The 21288-nt window shown below is 48.1% G+C and overlaps 1 protein-coding gene across 1 annotated transcript in view; it reads left to right on the top strand.

Moving 5' to 3' along the window:
* Nucleotides 1–17743, top strand: part of GRAP (GRB2 related adaptor protein) — a 423512-nt gene extending 405769 nt beyond the window's left edge. The window contains exon 5 of the mRNA XM_086940717.1: nucleotides 17079–17743. Within this exon, the coding sequence (XP_086796843.1) occupies nucleotides 17079–17261 (183 nt within the window). The 3' untranslated portion in view covers nucleotides 17262–17743. The remainder of the gene's footprint in view (nucleotides 1–17078) is intronic.
* The last annotated feature ends 3545 nt before the right edge of the window (nucleotides 17744–21288 follow it).

Here is a 21288-nt window from a genome sequence, read left to right as displayed (position 1 = left end):
GCTCGGGCGAGATTATAGTAAGCGGAAAAGAATAGTCTACCAAAACGGCTGCAGATCGCACACAGTTCATGTGATCTATGCGCATGCACACCATCGCCAGACACATAACACACCACCATTTGTCTGTGCCTCAGCATCAGACTTCAAAGGCTGCCGCTCCCCGCCCCCCACTGCGTGCACATCACGCACCACCATTTGTCTGTGCCTCGGCATCAGACTTCAAAGGCTGCCGCTCCCCCGCCCTCCCCCCACGCCCCGCCACAGCACTGCCGAGAGCTTGTTTCTGGACGAAAGTGAAAGCCTACCGTGCTTGTTTACAGTAGCCTTGCTCCTCAAATGCTGTTGCTGTGTTGCCACCTCTCTAGGGACACTCAGCTTGAAAACTCTCGACTTACTAGCTGCAATGCTGCATCAGCTATGCTTTGCCTCTAGACACGTTGATCCCTCGCAGACTGTGCTGACTCTGCCCCTCCTGATTCTGAAACTGACCAACGCAGTCACCACGCAATCTCTTCTCTTATGTGTCTGCCCTGCCACCATTTACTTCGGACCCTCACCCTCACACCTCCTCAGCCTCACACACCCTCACACCCTCACACCCTCACACACCCTCACACACCTTCACTCACCCTCACTCACCCTCTCTCACCCTTACTCACCCTCACACCTTCACCCACCCTCACACACCCTCACTCAACCTCACCCCCTCACCCTCACAACCCCCTCACCCTCACTCACCCTCACCCCCTCACGCCCCCACACCCTCACACCCCATGACCCTCAAACCCCCCTCACCCTTACACACCCCCTCACCCTCACACCCCCTCACCCCATCACCCTCACACACCCTCACCACCATCACTCTCAACCTCACTCCTCCTCACCCTCACACCCCCTCACCCTCACACCCCCTCACCCTCACCCCCGTCACCCTCACCCTCACACCCCCTCACACACCCTCACTCACCCTCACACCCTCACCCACTCTCACACACCCTCACAATCTCACACCCTCACACCCCTCACCCTCACAACCCTCTCTCCCTCACTCACCCTCACACACCACATCACTCAGGAACACCACCACATCACTCAGGGACACCACCACATCACTCAGGGACACCACCACATCACTCGGGGACACCACCACATCACTCGGGGACACCACCACATCACTTGGGGACACCACCACATCACTCAGGAACACCACCATGTCACTCAGGGGCACCACCACATCACTCAAGGACACCACCACATCACTCAGGGACACCACCACATCGCTCAGGGACACCACCACATCACTCAAGAACACCACCATATCACGCAGGAACACCACCACATCACTCAGGGACACCACCACATCACTCAGGGGCACCACTCAGGGGCACCACTACATCACTCAGAGACACCACCACATCACTCAGGAACACCACCACCACTCAGGGGCACCACTACATCACTCAGGGACACCACCACATCACTCAGGGACACCACCACATCACTCAGGAACACCACCACATCACTCAGGGACACCACCACATCACTCAGGGACACCGCCACATCACTGAGGTAGTTCTGCAATAAAAAGGAGGAGGCACGTGCACACAGCGCACTGTGATCAAGGTATTATTTTCTTCTTTATTCTTCCCATCCAAGTTGTTTCTTCCCTGTACACCCCCACCCGTTTCTTTTTAACATGGCTTAACACTGCCTTGTAAATTAGGTACCCTTTCACGCTAATGGAATTTGACACTGCCCCATAATTACAAGGGGGTATACAACGGTTAGCACGCATTTTTTACAACGCGGTGCTGTTACCATGCTACTTTTACCACGCAAGTCGTTACAACGACTTGCGCTGGGGGGTGCTTCAGGATAGTAAATAGCTTAATTTACTATCCAACTCCTTCCCTAGAGTCCACGGGGACTGGAGTTGGAATAGTAAATTAAAAAATGTACTATCCAGCGCCCTTCCACGCAAGTCGTTGTAACGACTTGCGTGGTAAAAGTAGCATTGTAACGGTACGCGTTGTAAAAGTACGCGTGGTAACGTCATACATCCTTACAAGGGTCGCCCCAAAATTAAGACTACGGAAAACCGGGTCTTAACTTGGCGTAACGAGGAGAAATGCTTTTTTCTCTTCGTTTATGCTGCATTGTTTAGTACACATAGAAACAGCAAAACGCCATGCATGATTGTTTATGTGCAGGAAGGTGTCCCTTCCTGCACATAAACAATCATTTAAAAAATAATGAGCTGCAACTTCTATGTGTGCTGCAGAAAGCAGCACACATAGAAGTTACAAATCACCATTTATGATTGTTTATTTGCAGGAAGGGACACCTTCCTGCACATAAACAATCATTACCACTTTGGCCCTGTGCATCTAAATTTAGCGCTGCATTAGCCCCCTAGTGTCTAAGTTCAATGCCAGAGCAGGATTGAGTGATTACCCATTCTGATAGGTCCCATTAAATGTAAACAATCTGGGTATCCTTGTTAACTGAGGTCCAAAAGGCATGATATTAAAGCACATTAGAAAGAACCTTCTTACAAAAAAAGTCTGCCAAATTTTCACGGTGGTCTAACCTACAGCTGTCTCTATGAGTAGGGTACAAACATGAAAAATACCACAGCACAGAGCTTCAATTAAATATTTGCCATGCTTTGGTTTGTATCAGAAATTAATTGTTCAATTAAGAGACTCATTTAGACCCCACTAGGCCCAGACTCAGGGCATCCAAACTGCAAGCCATACACTATGTGGTGAACTACATTTACCACACATGAAGTTTATAACTTAAAACACTAATAGGCATATATTACTCCTCTATTACTAGCAAGAAGGAGTAGGCCCTTCTGGGTGGGAATCGAGAGACACTTACTATCCGTGATGGGTGATCCAAACCTACAATACAGTGGCACTTCTAGGGCCTCGGACAACAATAATCTTTTTGCAACTAAGGGGGAGATTTACCTACTTTTCACGTAGCGCACTACAGCAGCCCCAAATGCTGTACTTCACTACGTGAAAACGAGAACAGTGGAGAGCGCCCTATTTACTAAAATAAGGCACTCTCCTCCCCTCTCACTAGCCCCGGCGCTGAAATCAGCTGCTGTGCGCCTTGGAGAAAGCTTTGCACCAGGGTGCAAGGGTGTCTCTGTAATTCTAGCATAGGTTTTGTACTGGAAGGGTACCATTCCAGTACACAATACCATGCTGAGACTCCAAAAATTTTCCCTCTTTGTATGTGTGCTGTTATGTTATGTTATGTTAATAATGATTTATTTATTAATTTTTTTTTAAATTTTTAAAACCTTTATTGTAGTAAAGCACACAGCTATTCAGCCTAACATCCCGGAGGCAAGGCAGCAAAGTCTCAGAACGTTCATAGTGCCAAACGATTCATATCAGAACAATGCAGGTTGTTTTTTATTTTATTTACAAACAGAAACGTGAACAGAAGCGCCCGAGGGCGCAGAAAAGGCAATGGAAGGAAAAATGGCTATGAGTCAGTAGGAGGCGACAGAGGCTAGAGAAGTTTTAGAAAAGAACTTAAGTAGGATGTAGAAAAAAAGGGGGGGGGGAAGGAAGAACAGGAGAATCAGAACAAGAGTAGCATAGCTGTTGTCAACGTCTACGGCGATAGGCGTTCGTCACGGGGCATCGGTTCAGGTGGCAGACACAAATCACCTCTGTAAGCGTTCCAAGCCCCCCACACCTTATTCCATGTCTGAGGCCGCCCCCTGGCAGTATACACAGTCTTTTCACGCAACATGCACCAATCCATGTTGGCCTTCCATTGTACCACCAGGGGGGCCACGTTGGATCCCCATTTCTGCGCTATGTCCCGTTTAGCAACCATATTGCCCAGTGTAGCCCACCGGGTCTGCGCCGCGTTATAGTCATTTGGCTCCCAGACATTAAGGAGGCACCTACGCGCCTCCGCAGCCAACTCCACTCCAGTCACCTCCCTCATCACTCTATGCACCCTCTCCCAGTAAGGGGCAATAACGGGACACTCCCACAATATATGCAGATAAGTAGCAAGGGCTCCGCAGCCACGACGACAAAGGCCGTCTGGCGAGAAGCCCATACGCACAAGCCGGGGGCCGGTGACGTACACCCGGTGAAGGATTTTGAACTGGACCAGCCTCAGACGCAAGGAGATGGCGACCTCCTTAGGGGAGGACACAGCACTCTGCCAGTCCTCGTCGTCCAGTTCCAGCCCATCGGCCACCCACTGCCCCCGCAAGCGCTGGAGGAGGTCAACCTGAACGTTAATCAGCTTTTTGTAGGACAGAGAGATGGCACTATCCGGCATATGCCCGTCCAGCACTCTGTCCTCCAAGGGAGAGCTCTCGGGGATGTCACCCTCCTCCGGTCTGGCGGCGGCTATTGCGTGCTGAAGTTGGGCATAGCGGAAGAACTCTGTTCCACTCAATTGGTATTCCGCCTGTAGCTGCGGGAAAGTCTTAACTACCCCCCTGGCCAGCATGTCTTCAACCCTCGAAATCCCTATGAGGTCCCACTTGTCGAAGCCCTTGGTATGCCAGAGCTTGCCTAAAATGTCGGAATCGAATAGAGGGGTGAATTTCGTCAGTCTGCCCTGCCAACCCTGTATCTTATTAACCGTTCGCCACGTGTGGACCGCCGCCTTGGTCGGACCCGTGAGGCTCCGATCAAAGGATCTAGAATAGAGGGCGCGGTAGTAATTGCCCCCTTGCAAGAGCCATCGATCCATGGCATAGCCCGGGCTGTCCACGGGACCGTAAAAACCATGGTTGATGGCGGTGAGTTGAGAGGCCCAGTAGTACCTCCGCACGTCTGGTAACGCAATGCCCCCGTCGTACCATGGCATGGTAAGCTTCTGGACAGCGACACGAGGCTGACCATCCCAAAGAAGGGCACGCTGCAGGCTCTCAACCTCCCTGAAGTAGCGGGCCGGAACAAGGTCCTGAGTATTCTGCAAGGCATACAGGAACCTGGGCAGGGACATCATTTTAAATAATGCCGCCCGACCCAGAAGAGAGAGAGGGAGCTTACGCCAACTCTCCACATCCCTCCGCTACCGGTGGAGCGGGGGGAGTAAGTTGTGGTCATACCGCGCCCTAGGGTTGTGCGAGATGTAAATCCCCAAGTACTTAAAGCCTTGCCCGGCCAGTTGTATGTTGCAACCTCTTGGGAGGCGCGGCGTGTCACCCTTGAGGATGTAAAGGGAGGATTTGGCCCAATTAATAATCAGGCCGGAGTAGCGCCCAAACAACCTGAGCACGTCACACGCCACAATAAGCGACTTGCAAGGGGAGGTGAGGTAGAGCAGGATGTCGTCCGCGTACAGGGAGACCCTGTCCTCGAAGCCCGGGGACCAGGAGATCCCATGCAAGTCTGGGTGCGAGCGTAGCATAGCCGCAAGAGGCTCCAGAGCCAGCGCAAACAGGAGCGGAGACAAGGGGCAGCCCTGTCTGGTGCCGCGTTGGAGTGCAAAGGGAGCAGACATGCGACCGTTAACCATGACAGCAGCCAGAGGGCTAGCATAAAGAAGTTGCACCCAGCCCAGGAAACCCGGTCCAAACCCAAATCTTGTCAGCACCGCCCATAAATAGTTCCATTCCAGGGAATCAAAGGCCATCGTGGCATCGAGGGAGGCCAGTACCGCTGGTTGCGTAAGGGCGTGAGCCCTGGCCATAACCCCGTGCAGGCGTCTCAGGTTGAGGGCAGTATTGCGGCGGGGAATAAAACCAGACTGGTCCGGGTGCACCAAGTCGCTTATAACCCCGACCAACCGATTGGCCAGCAGTTTGGCCAGGATCTTGGGTTCAACGTTGAGAAGAGAAATGGGGCGATAGGACCTACAAACATCCCGCGGCTTGCCTTCCTTATGGATAACCACTATGGTGGCCAGTCGCTGGTCCAAGGGAAGGACACCCTCTTCACGGGCACGGAGGAACATATCTCTCAAATAAGGGGAGATCACATCCGGCCGGATCTTGTACAGTTCAACCGGTATGCCATTGGGTCCGGTTGCCTTGCCTGCACGCAGAGCGCGGATCGCCAGAGCAATCTCATCCGCGGCGATGTCCCGGTCCATGTCGACACTGTCTTCCTCCGAGAGACAAGGAAGGTCTATCGCCGAGAGGAATTCAGATGAGTCGGCCTCGGAGCGGTCCGAACCGGAAGTATAAACACCCCGAAAATAGTCCGCAAAAGACTCGGCAATGGCACTCGGATCAGTAACCACCACTCCGTCCTCGCCCAGGATCTCCGGGACCACCCTGCTTGCCATTTTCCGCCTGTCCAACCAGGCCAACAGTTTACTAGCCTTATCCCCGACATCATAGATGCGGCCCTGCTGCTCCTTCGCCAAGATCAGGGCTGCGTTCGTGGCGAGATCGTGATACTCCGATTGTTTCAGGGAAAGTTCGTGCAGGAGAGAAGGGTCGGGCTCAGGCCCCAAACGGGACTCGAGATCCAAGACCTCCTCCTCCACATGCAGAAGTTCAGCATCACGAGCTCGTTTAGCCGCTGCGATGAGAGCCAGGGCTTCACCCCGCAACACCGTTTTGAATGCTTCCCACAGAGTGACCGCAGAACCCACGGATCCCGTATTTTCAGTAAAATATAGGCCGATGGCCTTGGCCAGGAGTGCTCGCGTGTTATGGTTGCGGAAATACCAGGGATTTACCGCTGCCGGGCGGCTGGACAGAATGACACCGAAATCAAAGGAGATCCACAGCGGCGAGTGGTCGGAGACGCCCCTCGCCAGAAAACGCGCCTCAGAGATGGCAGGCGACTGCGCCGCCAGGGTGAGAACATAATCTAAGCGGGACAGGCTCCCATGGGCACCGGAAAGGAATGAAAACTGGCGAAGTGCAGGATGCAATAACCGCCAACAATCTACCAGACCCATAGAGTCAAGGAAGGTCGGCAGCCACGTTTGGGAACCCAGGAGGTCTCTCGGTGGCTGGCGATCAAGAGTGCCAGAGCAGACTGAGTTGAAATCACCCCCTAGGATCAATAAGCCCGAAGGCAGGGACAAGATGGCGCCACCAAGGTCCTGGAAGGTGCTAGATTGAGGCCAGGGGGAACATAAACCGAAAGCAGGGTCAAGGAGCGCCCCTCCCATCTTCCCGCCACAGCTGCGTAGCGTCCTCTATCATCAAGTAGCGTGACGTCTATTTCAAGAGAAAGGGATGCACGCACAAGGATGCCCGCCCCCCGGGAGCCCGAGGAGAACCCAGAGTGGGCAACCATTTTGTAACCCTTACGATTCAGGGCCCTACAAGAGTTCCCCACTAAGTGCGTTTCTTGCAATAGTACAACATCAGGCATGTTTCTCTTTATCAGCTGTATCACCACCCCTCTCTTAACTCGGTCACCTAATCCATTGACATTCCAGCTAAGCACTTTCAATTTCCTACCCCCCATCCCCGAACAACCCGCCCCGCCCGACTCCATCCAACTCAAACGTCAATTGCACATTAAAACACACAGTCCATTGCCTTAAGGAAGAAAAAGAGATAGAACAAACAAACAATAAAACTTGCATAGTTGCACCCCCCACCCTGCACCCCTGCATGTGACTAAAAAGCCCCCCCAACCAGCAGTGTGCCTGTCGCCCCATAACTACTCTACAAAAAGACACCCAGAGGAGTGAGGAATCTCCGCGAACACCTCCCGCCACCCTCCATGTACTGACAGGAAAGATAGTACGGCATCTCAAAGCTACATTTGATAGACCACTGAGGCAAGCAAGATAATCAATTAGTCACCCACTATAGAACCAAGTCTCATGGGTCCGAGCCGCCAGCAGCGCCACCCTCATGGTCCTCCTGTGCTTCTCGGCGCGGCGATAGAGTGTCCAGCCAGTCACTAACGTTCTCAGCGAAGTCAAAGAAAAGGGCACGACCTTCGTGTTCGATCCGGAGCTTAGCAGGGAACATCATGGAGTACTTGAAGCCTAGGTCCCGTAGTCGTCGCTTCACCCCTGCATAGCTTTGGCGCTGTCGCTGAACCGTCCTGGTGAAATCTGGATAGAAATGGGCATCGGCATTTTGGAATTTAAGCGGTCCATGTCGCCTGGAGGCCTGCAGGACAGCATCCCTGTCGCGGAAATTGAGCAGCCGGGCCACGATGGGTCTAGGTGCCACGCCCGTCTTCGGCGGGCCACCCGGTACTCGGTGGGCACGCTCCACCGAGAAAAAATTGCTGAGGCCAGGCGGGGCCAGATGAGTCCTGATCAGGTCTTCAACGAGGAGGTCCGTCGCCGCCTCCTCCGAACCCTCCGGTACACCGACAATGCGGACGTTCTGCCGCCTGGCTCGGCTTTCAAAGTCATCCAGCCGCCTCGCGAATTGCTCCGCTGTCCTCTGCAGGTTCCGGACTTCAGTTTGCAAGTCCGAGACGTCTCCCGTAAGACTGGTCGTCTTGATGTCCAAATTCTTGACCCGATCATTAGTTTTGCCCAAGTCGGCTCTAATGAGGGACAGATCAACGGCCATGCCATCCACCTTGTGCGTGAGGACTTCATGCTGTTGCTGCATGTCCGCCCGGAAGTTTGTAATGGCTCCCAGAATGTCGCTCAAAGTGGGCTCAGAGCCGTCCGGCGAGCCCGAATGTGGGATGCCCTTGGCAGAGGGTCCAGTAACAGGCGGCGTCTTCGGTTGAGTATAGCGCTCAATCCTATTCTGTTGCTGTTGCGATTTACTGCGTACTCCTCTGTTAGACGGCTTGTCGAGGTCCCCCTTGCCCGCCATGTTAGGTCCAAGAGAACAAAGGGCTGTGCCAGGCAAGTCCAAGCCCAGAGAGTCGAAGATTTGTCCGGGAGGACAATGGAATACCGTCCCAGGTTCGCTCCGCTGTCCAAAGAGCACCGCTGTCCAGTACACTGCGCCGCTGGCGAAGGCAGGCAGGCACTCCGCAGATCGGCAATGCGTAGCGGCGGAGTCCGCAGAGACAATGGCACTGAGCTGGCACGGAGTCCCACTCGACGTAGCTCAGCGTAGGAGACACCGATTCGAGGTCTGAAAACGGTTCTCGCCTCAGTGTGCCCTCAACAACGAGTATCCACCCTCGTGGATCAGGATTACGGGCAGGATAGTTGCGGAGGATCGGAAGGTCCGCGGAGCTCCGAGCTTAAGCGGCCATCTTGGTTGCCCGCGAAGCTCCTCCCCCCTAATAATGATTTATTAAGCGCACTGACACTGATTGGTTTCCTGTCGCTATCGAAAGACAGAGGGCGTGACCAGGGTTTTAAAGCATGCAGGATTGTTAGTATGCTTGTTTATAAAGCCAGGTCTTTAGAGCTTTCCTAAATGATATAAGATCCGGGCAAAACCGGATCTCGAGAGGGAAGGCATTCCACAAACGTGGGGCCAACGTTCCGAATATGCAGCCGCCAGAGCGCTTGCGTTTAAAAGATGGTGTCTGTAAGAGGCCTTGGTAGGCTGAGCGCAGATTACGGGACGGGACATGCTTCGTGATGAGTTTTTCAATAAATTTGGGGTTTTGCAGTGTAATGCTTTAAATATCATGCAACCCGTTTTGAAGATGCAGCGCTGAGCTGCAGGGAGCCAGTGGAGTTTCATCAGGAGAGGGGTGGCTGATTGCCATCTGGGCTGATTCAGAATCAATCTGGCTGCGTAATTTTGTACCATCTGAAGACGTTTCAGAAGGTACTGAGGTAAGCCCAGATAAATACCATTCGCGTAATCTAGATTGGAGATCACGGTGGCAATCACCACCTGTGTCAAAGCCTCTGGAGTGAGGAGGTGCCTGACCTTCCAGGTTTTCCTAAGTTGGAAGAAACACTTGGAGACCACCTGGTCCACTTGGGTTTTAAGTGATAGATCACTGTTCAAGGTGACTCCAAGTGTCTTTGCTGAAGAGGAAGGAGTCGGTGCTTGACCCATGTCTAGTGGCCAGTAGTGCGAGACCCAATGTTTGACACTGTCACCTGTGAGGACCAGTTCGGTCTTTCCTGGGTTCAACTTCAAGTGATTTTGATCCATCCAAGCTTTGATGTACCTCATGGTTGATTGAAAGATGGAAATGGACGATTCAGAATTGTCGACTCTAAAGTGCAGTTGCAGGTCGTCTGCATAGTTGAGCACCGTTACCTGTTTATCTCTCAGAGCCTGGATTAGGGGAAAGATATAGAGATTAAACAAGTGGGGTGACAGGGAGGAGCCTTGGGGTACGCCGCACGTGATGGTCTGTTTGGTGCCTGCTAAATCTCCCATGCGGACTGCCTGAGATCGGTCCTCCAGGAAGGACTTCAGCCAACTGGCTGCTGTGCCCCGGACGCCAGCCTGGGTGACACTGTCGATCACGATGGTATGATCGACCGTGTCAAATGCGGCCGACAAATCTAGGAGCACTAGGGTCTGGGGAGAGCGTTTATCGGCACAGTCCCGGAGAGTGTCTAGTACCGAAGTTACCACCGTCTCCGTTGAGTGGGTGGGGCGAAACCCCACCTGAGTCCTCCATGAAATTGTACAGGCATTTGGCAACATGAACCTCCAGCACCTTTGCTAGAAAGGGGAGTAAGGAAATAGGACGATAGTTTGCCTTGCATTTTGGGTCCGCCCCGGGTTTCTTTAGGAGCGGTATGACGGTTGCTTCCTTGAACGCAAGGGGGACTAGTCCGGAGTCTAATGAGTCATTCAGGAGGGTGCAGGCAGGAGCCGGGATAACTGAGAGACAGTCTTTTAGGATGTAGGGTGGGTATCTGTCCGACGGGGCCCCTGATTTCACTCTCACCAGCAGATCCTGAAACTACTCTTGGGTAATTGGAGGGAAGCTGCTGAGAGTGCCAGTGATATTAGTACTGGTAGTTGTGAAGATGGTGGAATTTATGGATTGTGGGATACTAGCTTTGATGGCCGCAATTTTCTCGATAAAAAAGACGTTCAATGAATCACAGAGGGTCAGGTATAAGCTAGGGCGGGCATTATCGAGGTTCGTTAGCTTGTTAGCTGTACAGTGCAGTACACTAGCAAAGTCCGAAAAGGAAGGAGAAATGAAAGCATTTCTCCTTCCTTGCGTCTACTTAAAAAGGGCGCAGTGTTCTCACGCTATACCCATTCTACTTTAGTTAGTAAATTTGGTTTAGCGTGAGAATCCTTGGGTGGTTGCATGGGAACACCTATGCTCCACCCTTGGAATGCTCCCATGGCGCAAAGTAATGCAAAGCAGAGCTATGTGCTGCTTCACGTTACTTTTTCATTATTTCCAGGGCTAAATAAGTTTAGCGCTGGAAAGTATGTTGGAAAAAAAAGATTTTGCGCCGATTTGAGACACTTTTGTGACGCAAACACGGTGCAGAATCTTAGTAAATCTCCCCCTGACAGTCCATGCATGGCGCTCTATTCAAAGACTGTTCAAAATGAATTCCTATATTTGCTCTACGGGCCCCTTATAGAGCAATACGAGATTCAGTATTGGCGGACATGAACTTCATTGGAGAGAACACCAGACATCAACACCTTTGAAATGATGGTCAAGAATAGATGCTGGAAATCTTTCCTGGTCCTCCGTACTAACTTTGGGCTAAACTCTTGATAACTTTGGTGATACTCTCAGATATCCTACTGTATAAAAGGCAGCCCATAGATCCCCCATACATCTTCCACAAACCCAAAGACATTGTATCTGATTGGTCTCTGGACTCTATGGCACCATAATTGATTTACTATCCTCGACACCGGAAGCTGACACACTCAAAGCTTGATGGCAAAAGAAGCTACAGCTTCAATTATCCAACGAGCACTTGTTTGCATTACTGTCCATGCATGACAAAAGCCTCAGAGGGGGGACTGAAATTCAGTTACTTGAAAATATTTCATTAATGGCACTGGACACCACACAAAGTCCAGTTGGCCAACACAAGCAGGACTGCTGGCTCTGTCTTCAAGCAGGTTGTGAAATTCTATACGCTGTGGTCCTTTTCTTCCCTTACTTAGTATTGGATACAGATCTGGGCAACTAAGAAAGCATCTTGGGTCCACAATTTTCCTATCTCCACCTCCTCAGTCATGTGGCATTGCATGCCATATGTTACAGGGTATCCTCTCATTGGAGAATGTGGTTCACAACTGCTCTAATGAAACTGTGTATATCACGACCCTCGAAATCTCTGACTAATCTAACAGACTCTGACTGGTTAGAGAAATGATGACTTGTCTCATACACAAACTTAATGAGAATGTATCTGTCATTGACTTGATTCAGGGGCACTTTATGAAACTGTGCCTTTATTAATCATGGCAGAACTTCAACACTACATATAAACCTAATCCTTCTCCCCCCTCCACCCTTTTACCAAACAAAGAGGCATATTTACAAGGGTATTGCGTCACCGGAGCATCATTTTTTACGATGCTCTTGAGGCGCAATGCCCTGCGCCATATTTACAATCTAGCGCAAAGTCACTTTGTGTGGCTTAACGCCAACTTGTAAATATCGTACCCTTTAAGGCAGTTTTCTGCATTAAATGTGAGTGCAATGGGTGTTGCTGTTCCACCACAACACCCATTGCTTTTTGACACTGTCCCAGATTTACAAGGTTCTGTGAATCTGAGGCTGAACCAAAAATTAACGCTAATGGATAGGCAGGCGTTAGAGAGGTGCCGAGAGGAGGAGTACTTTTATTTCACCTTGTTATTTGCTCTTTCTATATGTGCTGCATTCTGCAGCACATAAAGGGAGCAAATCGCCCTTAATGATTGTTTATGTCCAGGTAGGTGTCCATACATGCTAATAAACGCAGGAAGAAGTCCCTTCCTGCACACAAACAATCATCCTTGCACCTCAGGAACCCTTTCCGATTGGCGCTAGGGTGTCTGCATTGGCACGAGGCAGCTTTTTTAGGGAAAACACAGGTATGACCGTATTCTTGTGAATACAGTGCATCTCTGTTTTTTTTTAAATGCTGCAGCGTGGCGATGCTCAATTGCTTGCAGCGCTGCGCTATACCATTTCTTATTAAATATATGCTACAAAGTTCTTTCTATATGTCACATTCTTTACAAGGAAAAATTACCCTTGCGATACCAGTTGAATTTGTTTAAATTTTCTTGGCCCAAATCACTCAAATTTCCTCACCTCTCACCCCTTATCTCACCGAACAATGGCTTTCTGGTCCTTTTTAGTAAAATGCCTAAATAGTCCTTTGCTGCCAGACCAATAGCTAAAAAAATTAAGTTGATTTTTTACTCCCTACTGTCTATTATTAAGAAACACAAGCATTCCTCAGTTGTCTGGACCACGCCACCTATTAGGTATGGATCTGGATATGCTAGTAGTAGACAAAGGATCTCTGATCCACCACCACTCCACATGGTTTGATACAAACTTCCAAAAGGGCTCTTTTCCGTCAACCCCCAGTTTCCCGTTCAGTTGATATGTGGTGGTCATTTTTATTGGCCACAGAACTTAGGTACATTCCCACCACACTGGTATATGCTGGAGAAATCTCTTGCTTTCCCCCAAAAATCTCCCTAGCCAGGGTCCCCTTATCTACAAACAGGGGGGGCTTATTTACAAGCCCCTTGCACCGCCGGTGCAGCACTTTTATTATGGGAAAAAATTAGCCCAGGATATTTAGTTCCCTAGCCTTTCTCTAGGCCAATTATAGCCTTTTTGCAAATGGGAGGCTCCCTGATGCCCCTCACATTTTATTTTGTCATTTTTTTATATTGCCTGCATGTAGCATTTAGAATATGAGATGTTCGTACTCCAAGTATATTGGTGTTCTATGAACTGCTTAATAAAGAATTGTTGAAACAGAAAGAAAATACTTTCAATAAGTCATCTCAATGGGTTCCATATATCCTTCTTTTTCTTTACATGCAGAGACATTCATCCATCTTTTTGTTTTGCTCTTGACTTCTTGTGAAGGGAAGGAACATTCACCCAACCCCAACTTATTTTTTGCCACTGTGCTGCCAGTCCTACTCCTTCCCTTTCTTCCCTCTTCCCTCCTTCTCTACATTCTGTCTTCTATATTTATACGCCTGGATGTTCAGTGCAACAGTCTGGAAAATCCGTTGTTAACAATATTTTAAATATATAGATTGGGCTTTGGCTCTATCCTGTGAATTATTACTCTCTCACCTCGTGCCTTTGGTTATTTGGTGTATCATTCCACCTTCCAGTAAGTGATTCCATTGAAATGACTAAGGGACTATTTTACATCCAAAGAATACACTCAAATATCACTCTGTTATCACATTCAATTCTTTATCTCCTATATGCACCGTATACTGTAAAAATGTGCATTATGCTGTTTTTTCTGCATTGCTAAAGCCAGTAGTGCAGGCTACAAAGTGATAAACAGCATTTGTGCATGCCTGTTATTTCATACATTGAGGTATTAAAGCCAGATCTGTTAGCTTTGCAAATGCTTGCTTTGTTTTTTGCTTGCACGGGAGGCTGCCAGGTCTCCATCCCTACCTACGCACATCTGGTTTACTTTGCTTTTCCTACCCTGATTATCCTTTGCATCTGCCCCTTCACCCTTCCATGGCATAATGTAACCGTGCTCCCTTCCCCTTGATCGTGATGAGTATGTCTGGCTTGACTGCTTTTGAGTGCTTGCTGCAGGAACTGCTTTCAATGAGATTCTCCACTAGAGCGGTAACACTATTCTATGGCATAATTTGTTTCATGTTTTAAGCTGACTGGGTGTCCTGAAATATTGTAGAGTTACAGTGTGATCTGTTTCCACCTGTGGAAGTGGCAGATATGTGTTTCTCAGTGGAACTCCAATGGATTGTGCTGGTTTTGCCCTAGAATGAAGCTGCAATTGATATTGTAGGAAAATAGAAACTTGGGACTTAGGCAATGTGTGCAGGCGTGTAGGGTTTTAACATATGATACCTCCCCCCTCATCGTCTTTGCTGTTTCCCATTTCTCACATGGTATGTGGCGCAGAAGGAAAGGCTTTATTGAAGGTTGAATGGAAATGACTTGAATTAACTGCACCCCTTCTTCCTCGTCTTTTTTAAATATACAATTTTTATAACCTGTGTCCCTTTTGATAACTTACTGTTTAATGACTTTTTACTCTGTATTCCAACTGTTTATATTTATGGAATTTATTATTGTGCTTTGTATGTATTTTATCTACACTTTTATGGTCTATGACCGAAATAAAGTTATCAAACGGATATTGTAGGAAAATACTTATACAACAATAACAAAATACAAAACAAAGACACAAAACTGAACGACACAATATATAATGTAAAAAAACCTTTAAAACAATTACACAAGTGAACTCAAGCTCTCATGTTCATATGGGATGGGTATTTTTTTAAATTCGTTTTTATTGAATGCGTATGTCCACCACATTTAGGAGGTGGCATATTTTTGGTTTTTTATTTTTGTAGCATTTGTTTGCAGTAAAAATCAAACTGTAACCATTGCATCAGACTCCCAGTGCCAGACACACTGGCTTTTCCAGTGCTTGTTTATGATGGTAATACCTCAGAAACAAGTTACTTAAACCAGAAGTGGAGCATTTTTAACGCCTTTTCCCAATGCCACTTCAATATCATGTTATGTTCTATAAATCCCTCTCAATATTTACTCATCAGTGCTCATATGTAGCTTGCATGCCTGCCCTCAAACAACGTACACTGATTTCTAATAAACATGGAGTAGAAAGATGCTGGGGGGGTGAGATTATAGGGAGACAAGATGTACTTGTGTAATCATTAAATCTTAAAGATGCTTTGTAAGATCATGGGATTACTCCCGGACATGGCCAAAAAGACAGTGGTCCAAGCTTTACTAGTATCCAGACTGGACTACTGTAACGTGCTATACCTGGGGGGCTTCCCAAGGCAGCAGGAGAGCTCTTCAACGCGTTCAGAATGCTGTGGCTAGAATGCTCCTAATTTCCCTAGGTTCTCCCCTACGGGTTCTGCCCTGAGACACCTTCATTGCCTCCCAATGATGGAAAGAATCTCTTTTAAAGCACTTTGCTTTTGCCACAGGATCATGAGCTGAAGGGGCCACTGTTACCTAAACCCCCTGATTAAACCTTACCATCCTACTCTTCATCTGAGGACGACAGGTGCTTCACTGGTTATAGTTCCCAGGATAACCAGAGCACGCATGGGAGGTCGCTCCTTCAGCTGTCGAACCCCCTAACGGTGGAACTCTCTCAATGCTGAGCTAAGGGCAAGATCGGTCCAAAACTACCTTCCGGAAAAAGCGAAAAACGTGTTCTTCAGACAACCGTAATATCTCTTGCCCGCTAGGAGCTCTTCTCTGTTCACTGGTGAAGTGTGGAATTTTAGCGCGGGGACACTCCGTTGGAGTTACCATTGCGCTTGACAAATAAGATAACATAACATTATGTGTAACCAGTGTTCCAAAGATGGTGGCCAGCCCTGTACAGATAAGGTTTCATGTAATATACTGTTTTTACCCATTAATATTGATAATTGAATAAAAGATTTCCTGTAGCATCTAAGGACATCACTGTCTTAGTTTTAAACTGTAAGTGGGTACTTTTTCTGTATTTTCCTAAAGGGTGTTTTAGGTTTTTAGCAGAAGGTGCAATTGTTAGAGCCTACTTCTGATATACAGCCTTATTTCAGTATTCCCCATCAAGAAACAGTGTTCTGTTATCCCAGAATCCACATAGGAAAAGTGGCTAGACAGATATATCATAAATTTCCTAGCACTTAGTAATGTCCACTGGTCTCTTTACATGCATTTTCAGTCATAAATGGGGATTATTGTGTGAACACAGTGTTTGCCTAGGACCAAGTGGCCTATGCATATTTTCTTATATGTGATTGATCTACACTAATTAGCTTTGTACTATTAACATGTTCATTGAACCATCAGGTACTGCCCACGCAGCTTTGTGAAGCACACAGTTCAAAATCGAATACAAAGGCATGGAGTATAAAAACATATTAATGGGCACTCACAGATTTGTGTGTTGCTAGGCAGGAGTGAATATGATTATTTAGGAGTGAATATGAATATTGACTTGCTTGAGCTGCCAGACTGATGAACCCATTTTCATCTTCTACCTGGTTTCTTTCTGTCCCTCAGCCAAGAGTCAAGTTTGTCCAGGCCCAGTTCGACTTTACCTCCCAAGACGCTACGGAGCTTCCCTTCAACCGAGGAGACATCATCGAGGTGCTGGAATCCTCCGATCCCAATTGGTGGAAGGGGCGGATCGGTACCAGAGTGGGAACCTTTCCTCGCAATTACATCAACCCAGTGCATATGTGAGGCAGTGGTTGGCTGTCTATAAAATCAACTTTTTATCACCCAATGGCAAGAGATGGATGATCTTTGATATGTTTGGGATCTTGAGATGAAGTCCATACACAGTGGCTAGAGTGGACTATTTAATACCATGTATGACTCCAGCTGTGGTTACCTGCAGAGCTGTCTTTTCCTTCCAGCCCCAACGAGTATTCATTGAGATCTATGGGTTTTTGAAGAATGTCCATGCTTGGGGTCTACAATTTTTGGATCTGACCCTTACGGTTTCTTGCACCATGCTTCCGGAAACCAAAATGCTCAAAGTGCTTAATATTTTGGTATTATCTGTAAATCGCACATGTTCTGGTTTGTTTTTCTGCAAATGTTCTCCTCTTTTGATATTTTAAATACCTCTAGTGTTTCTTGTTTGTATTTACCTTCTAATGTGCATTGCTTCCCTCTTTGTTGGGGAGAGACTTTGCAATAAAACTGACGAGTGTTCTAAATATGCAAAGTAAATAATACTTTTGAGTTAATTTACATTACATGTCAATAAGGTGAGACTGTTTGTGACTTTATGGGCTCTATTGTAAATGTATTGGTTAAATGTGTTTTTTAAATGCTCGGCAGATTATTTATGCAGCTCATCAATAAGCCATTGACTGAAGGACTCAGCAAGTTGTCCCCCTCCTTTCCCATCCTGCTCTGAGCCCTTCCGGACCCAGAATCTTCCTACCACTACCCGACTCTATCATAATTTTCAAAGGAGAAATATTCCTTACCACCACCACCCAAAAACCCACCACCTTTACTAAATGGGGAAAAACTGTCTTTTGGATGCCTGATAGCTTCTGAGCTTATTAGGAGCCGCCCCCTATTTTTTAAATGCCTGCCTCTACAGCCAAAAGGGAGAAAGAGAAAAAAAAATTGTAGAGAGGATACATTTCTACCAACATAAATTCCATCATCTAATATTACCCAGCTGCCCTCCCCCCTCTCCTGCCCGGGAGTTCAAACCTCTTTTGCTTTCATAAAGTCTTGGCAGAAGAGAGTTTGGCCTTCATATGAGATCCTCAGATTTGCAGGTTGGAGCAAAGACACAACTGCGCCAGTTTCTTTGAAAGGCTGAAATAAGTTCTTGCAGCCACCAGCATCTTTCCACTGTCTGACGGCAGAAGTCTAACTGCACAAAGAACTCAACCCCGAGTGGTTTGACCGGACTGCATGGGCATGCCAGCAGAGAAACAAGTGGGCGAAACAAGAAATCGCCCAAGCATATCAAAATAGAACGAGGATATTGCACTGCTTGGTTCTTGTCAGGCTTTTGAAAGGGGAGCCTATAGGCTCTTTGAACATGGCTATCTACGGCCCAATCCGCAAGTTGAGGAATAGCATATTTAAAGAGATGGACAACATATTTTCTTGTGTCACCCTCATTGCTCTCCGGTATGTCCTGCACCCTGAGGTTAGTCCTCCACAGGCGATTTTCCAAATCTTCAATTTAATGGTCTATTTCATTCAGTTTTGCCTCATAGTGGTCCACTACAGAGTGCAGTTTCAACTCAAGCTTATTCAGGCAACTAAAAAGGCTGTCCATATTTTTGGATTTTTTTTAAAAGTATAACCTGAGCCTTATGATGCTTTAGTCCCTGTGGAATGCTGCTCTGTGCTGCTTTATTAACCCCTTAAGTGCTCCAGTCGGCCGTTGGCCGTCGCAAGCACTACCTGGCTGGTGCTGCGAACGGCCATCGGCCAATGCAGCCCCGCCCATTTCTTCGAACGGTCCGCACGGGCACGGAATGTTCAAAGCAGCTATAGTGTTAATTCAAAACTGTAAGAGAATGAGGGGGGAGATTGTTCTGCAGATTCTTCCCCAAGTAGAGCTGGTCCATGAGCCACGACATTTGAGGGCATATTTACAATGAAGTGGCGGAGTGAGACCTTAGCCTCCTTGGATTAACGCAGCGCTCCGCCATATTTACAACATTATGGTGCAGCCTGCGTTTCCCCCTGCGCTAGCGCTACATTTAGCAGCATAGCACCAATGCAGGCACCCTTGCACCATAGTGCAAAGGTGTCTGCGTTGAGGGGAAGAATATTTATGTGCAGGAAGGTGTCCTTTCCTGCACATAAACAATCCTCAAATGACGTTTTGTACCTTTTTTGTTAGCTTATTACCTTGTACTGAATTACCCACTGCTTCTGGTTCAGACTCAGAGGCACAGGAGGGACTACTGTCACTAGACCAATCAGATAAAGAGAAGAAAGTGTCCATCGATTCATGTGTAACATGTGCATCCGCTTGAGCTGAGAGGCCTTCCTTGCTCTTCCTGTTTCAATCCTTTCCCCAAGGGGCCTCAGAGCCACAATTCCTCCATGGCCTGTCCAGATTTTTGTAGATTAGTAATGCTGGCCTCCATATTTTCCCGCTCAGTTGGTTGCTGTTCCAGTAAAGCGCCCGTGTTACTGAAAGCCACAATAGGAGTATGGAAGTGCAAGGGACCCTGAGACACCTTGGATTTGATTGACTAGTTAAGCAGTCGATATTTGCTAGGCCCATGACGACACACCCAAAAAGCCCCATAAGGATGGCCTCTGTGTCCTGTGTAGCTGGAGGGATCGCCTTCTCTAGTGGCATGACTTTAACAGGAGCTGGACCGTCCCTATCAAACTTACTAGGGAGCATGCCTAGCTCAGTGATAGAGGTTGCTGACGTCAGTGCTGCCTGTACTTGTAACTCAGAACCCTTAGATCAAAAAATATTAACCAGGGTCTTTTGGCAGGACATAATGTCCGTAGAATCAGTAATAGCAACATTAGGTTCCCAAAACGGATTTATGGATGGCTTTACCTGTTGTCCATCGATAGAGACTTCCATGCCCATACCCAAGAAGCAACTTCCAGTAGCATAGCTTGTGACAGTAGAATCAGTCCCCAAAGAGGTGTCAGTAAAAACCTCTCCGGCTGTTTGCTCTTTTGGGATTCTTTGGGCTTCTTCGGTCCTTTGTGCTCCTTGGACGCTTTGGGCTCCCTGTCTGCTGCTAGCAGGATCTTACCGGAGGCCCTAATGTTGAATGAAACCTTAGCACTGTTTTGGGCAGCCCGGGACCGCAGCTGCAGCACACGGCCCACCTCACAACCTCCTCTCTGATCTGACATCATTGAGAGCCCGCTCGCAATCATCGTCCTATCTGCCACCTCAGCCACGAATGGATCTATGGGGGAACACCGAGGGTCGGCCCACTGCAACTGCTGATTCCTGAGCAGGTGAGTCCACTAATTACATCTAGAATTGCAGTTGACCACGCAAACGCGGCATCAGGTCAGGCTGTTTCGCCGTGCACACGGTGCTCTCCACTCCTCTCATCTCCCGAGGCCGCCCGGCAACGGCGCAAAGCACCTCAGCCCCATGCCGCCATCTTTAATGAACACCATAGATCCATGATTGGCAGTATGGGGTTTTTCTGAAATGAAATATTGGCAAGTATCAGTATGGGTTGTTCTATTCTATGTTGTAGTCATTCACAACGTTTTTTCCCAGGATATTTGGCTTTTGATCTGTGTTCTCACAGCCAGGATTGACAAATTATTGCCTGGAACATAAATGGTAGGAGAGTTCCAGGTAAGACTACTCTCCTTCGAGAGGTGCTTTCTATATTGAAGCCTGATTTGGTTTGTTTACAGGAGACTCATTCAACCTCTTTGAAATCTGGGAAGATCAGTAGTGTATGGTACTTGTGCTTCTGCTTCTGACGTCCCCCATGGAGTTGCGTTCTTTGAAGCGACCAGGACTGGTATATCAAAACTTTCAAAACAGACCCCGCGGGCCATTGGTTAACTACTCATTTAGATAAGAGCTGTTGTGGGTTAACCATTTGCACCCTTTACACGTCCAACAAGGATGATCCGCCACTGTATAATTTTTAGCTGTCCGGGTTTTGTCAGTGGCCTGAACCGATCATTGTATGTGGGGACTTAACATTTGGTTTTACAATCTGGCTTAGATTTGACGTCCTTAAGGGACTCCAATCTACATTGTATGTTTAAATCG

Source organism: Lissotriton vulgaris, chromosome 10 (genome assembly GCF_964263255.1).
Source record: "Lissotriton vulgaris chromosome 10, aLisVul1.2, whole genome shotgun sequence".
Classification (NCBI taxonomy): Eukaryota; Metazoa; Chordata; class Amphibia; order Caudata; family Salamandridae; genus Lissotriton; species Lissotriton vulgaris.
The sequence above is the reverse complement of the archived record's forward strand: the minus strand, read 5'-3'. Positions and strand labels throughout refer to the sequence as shown.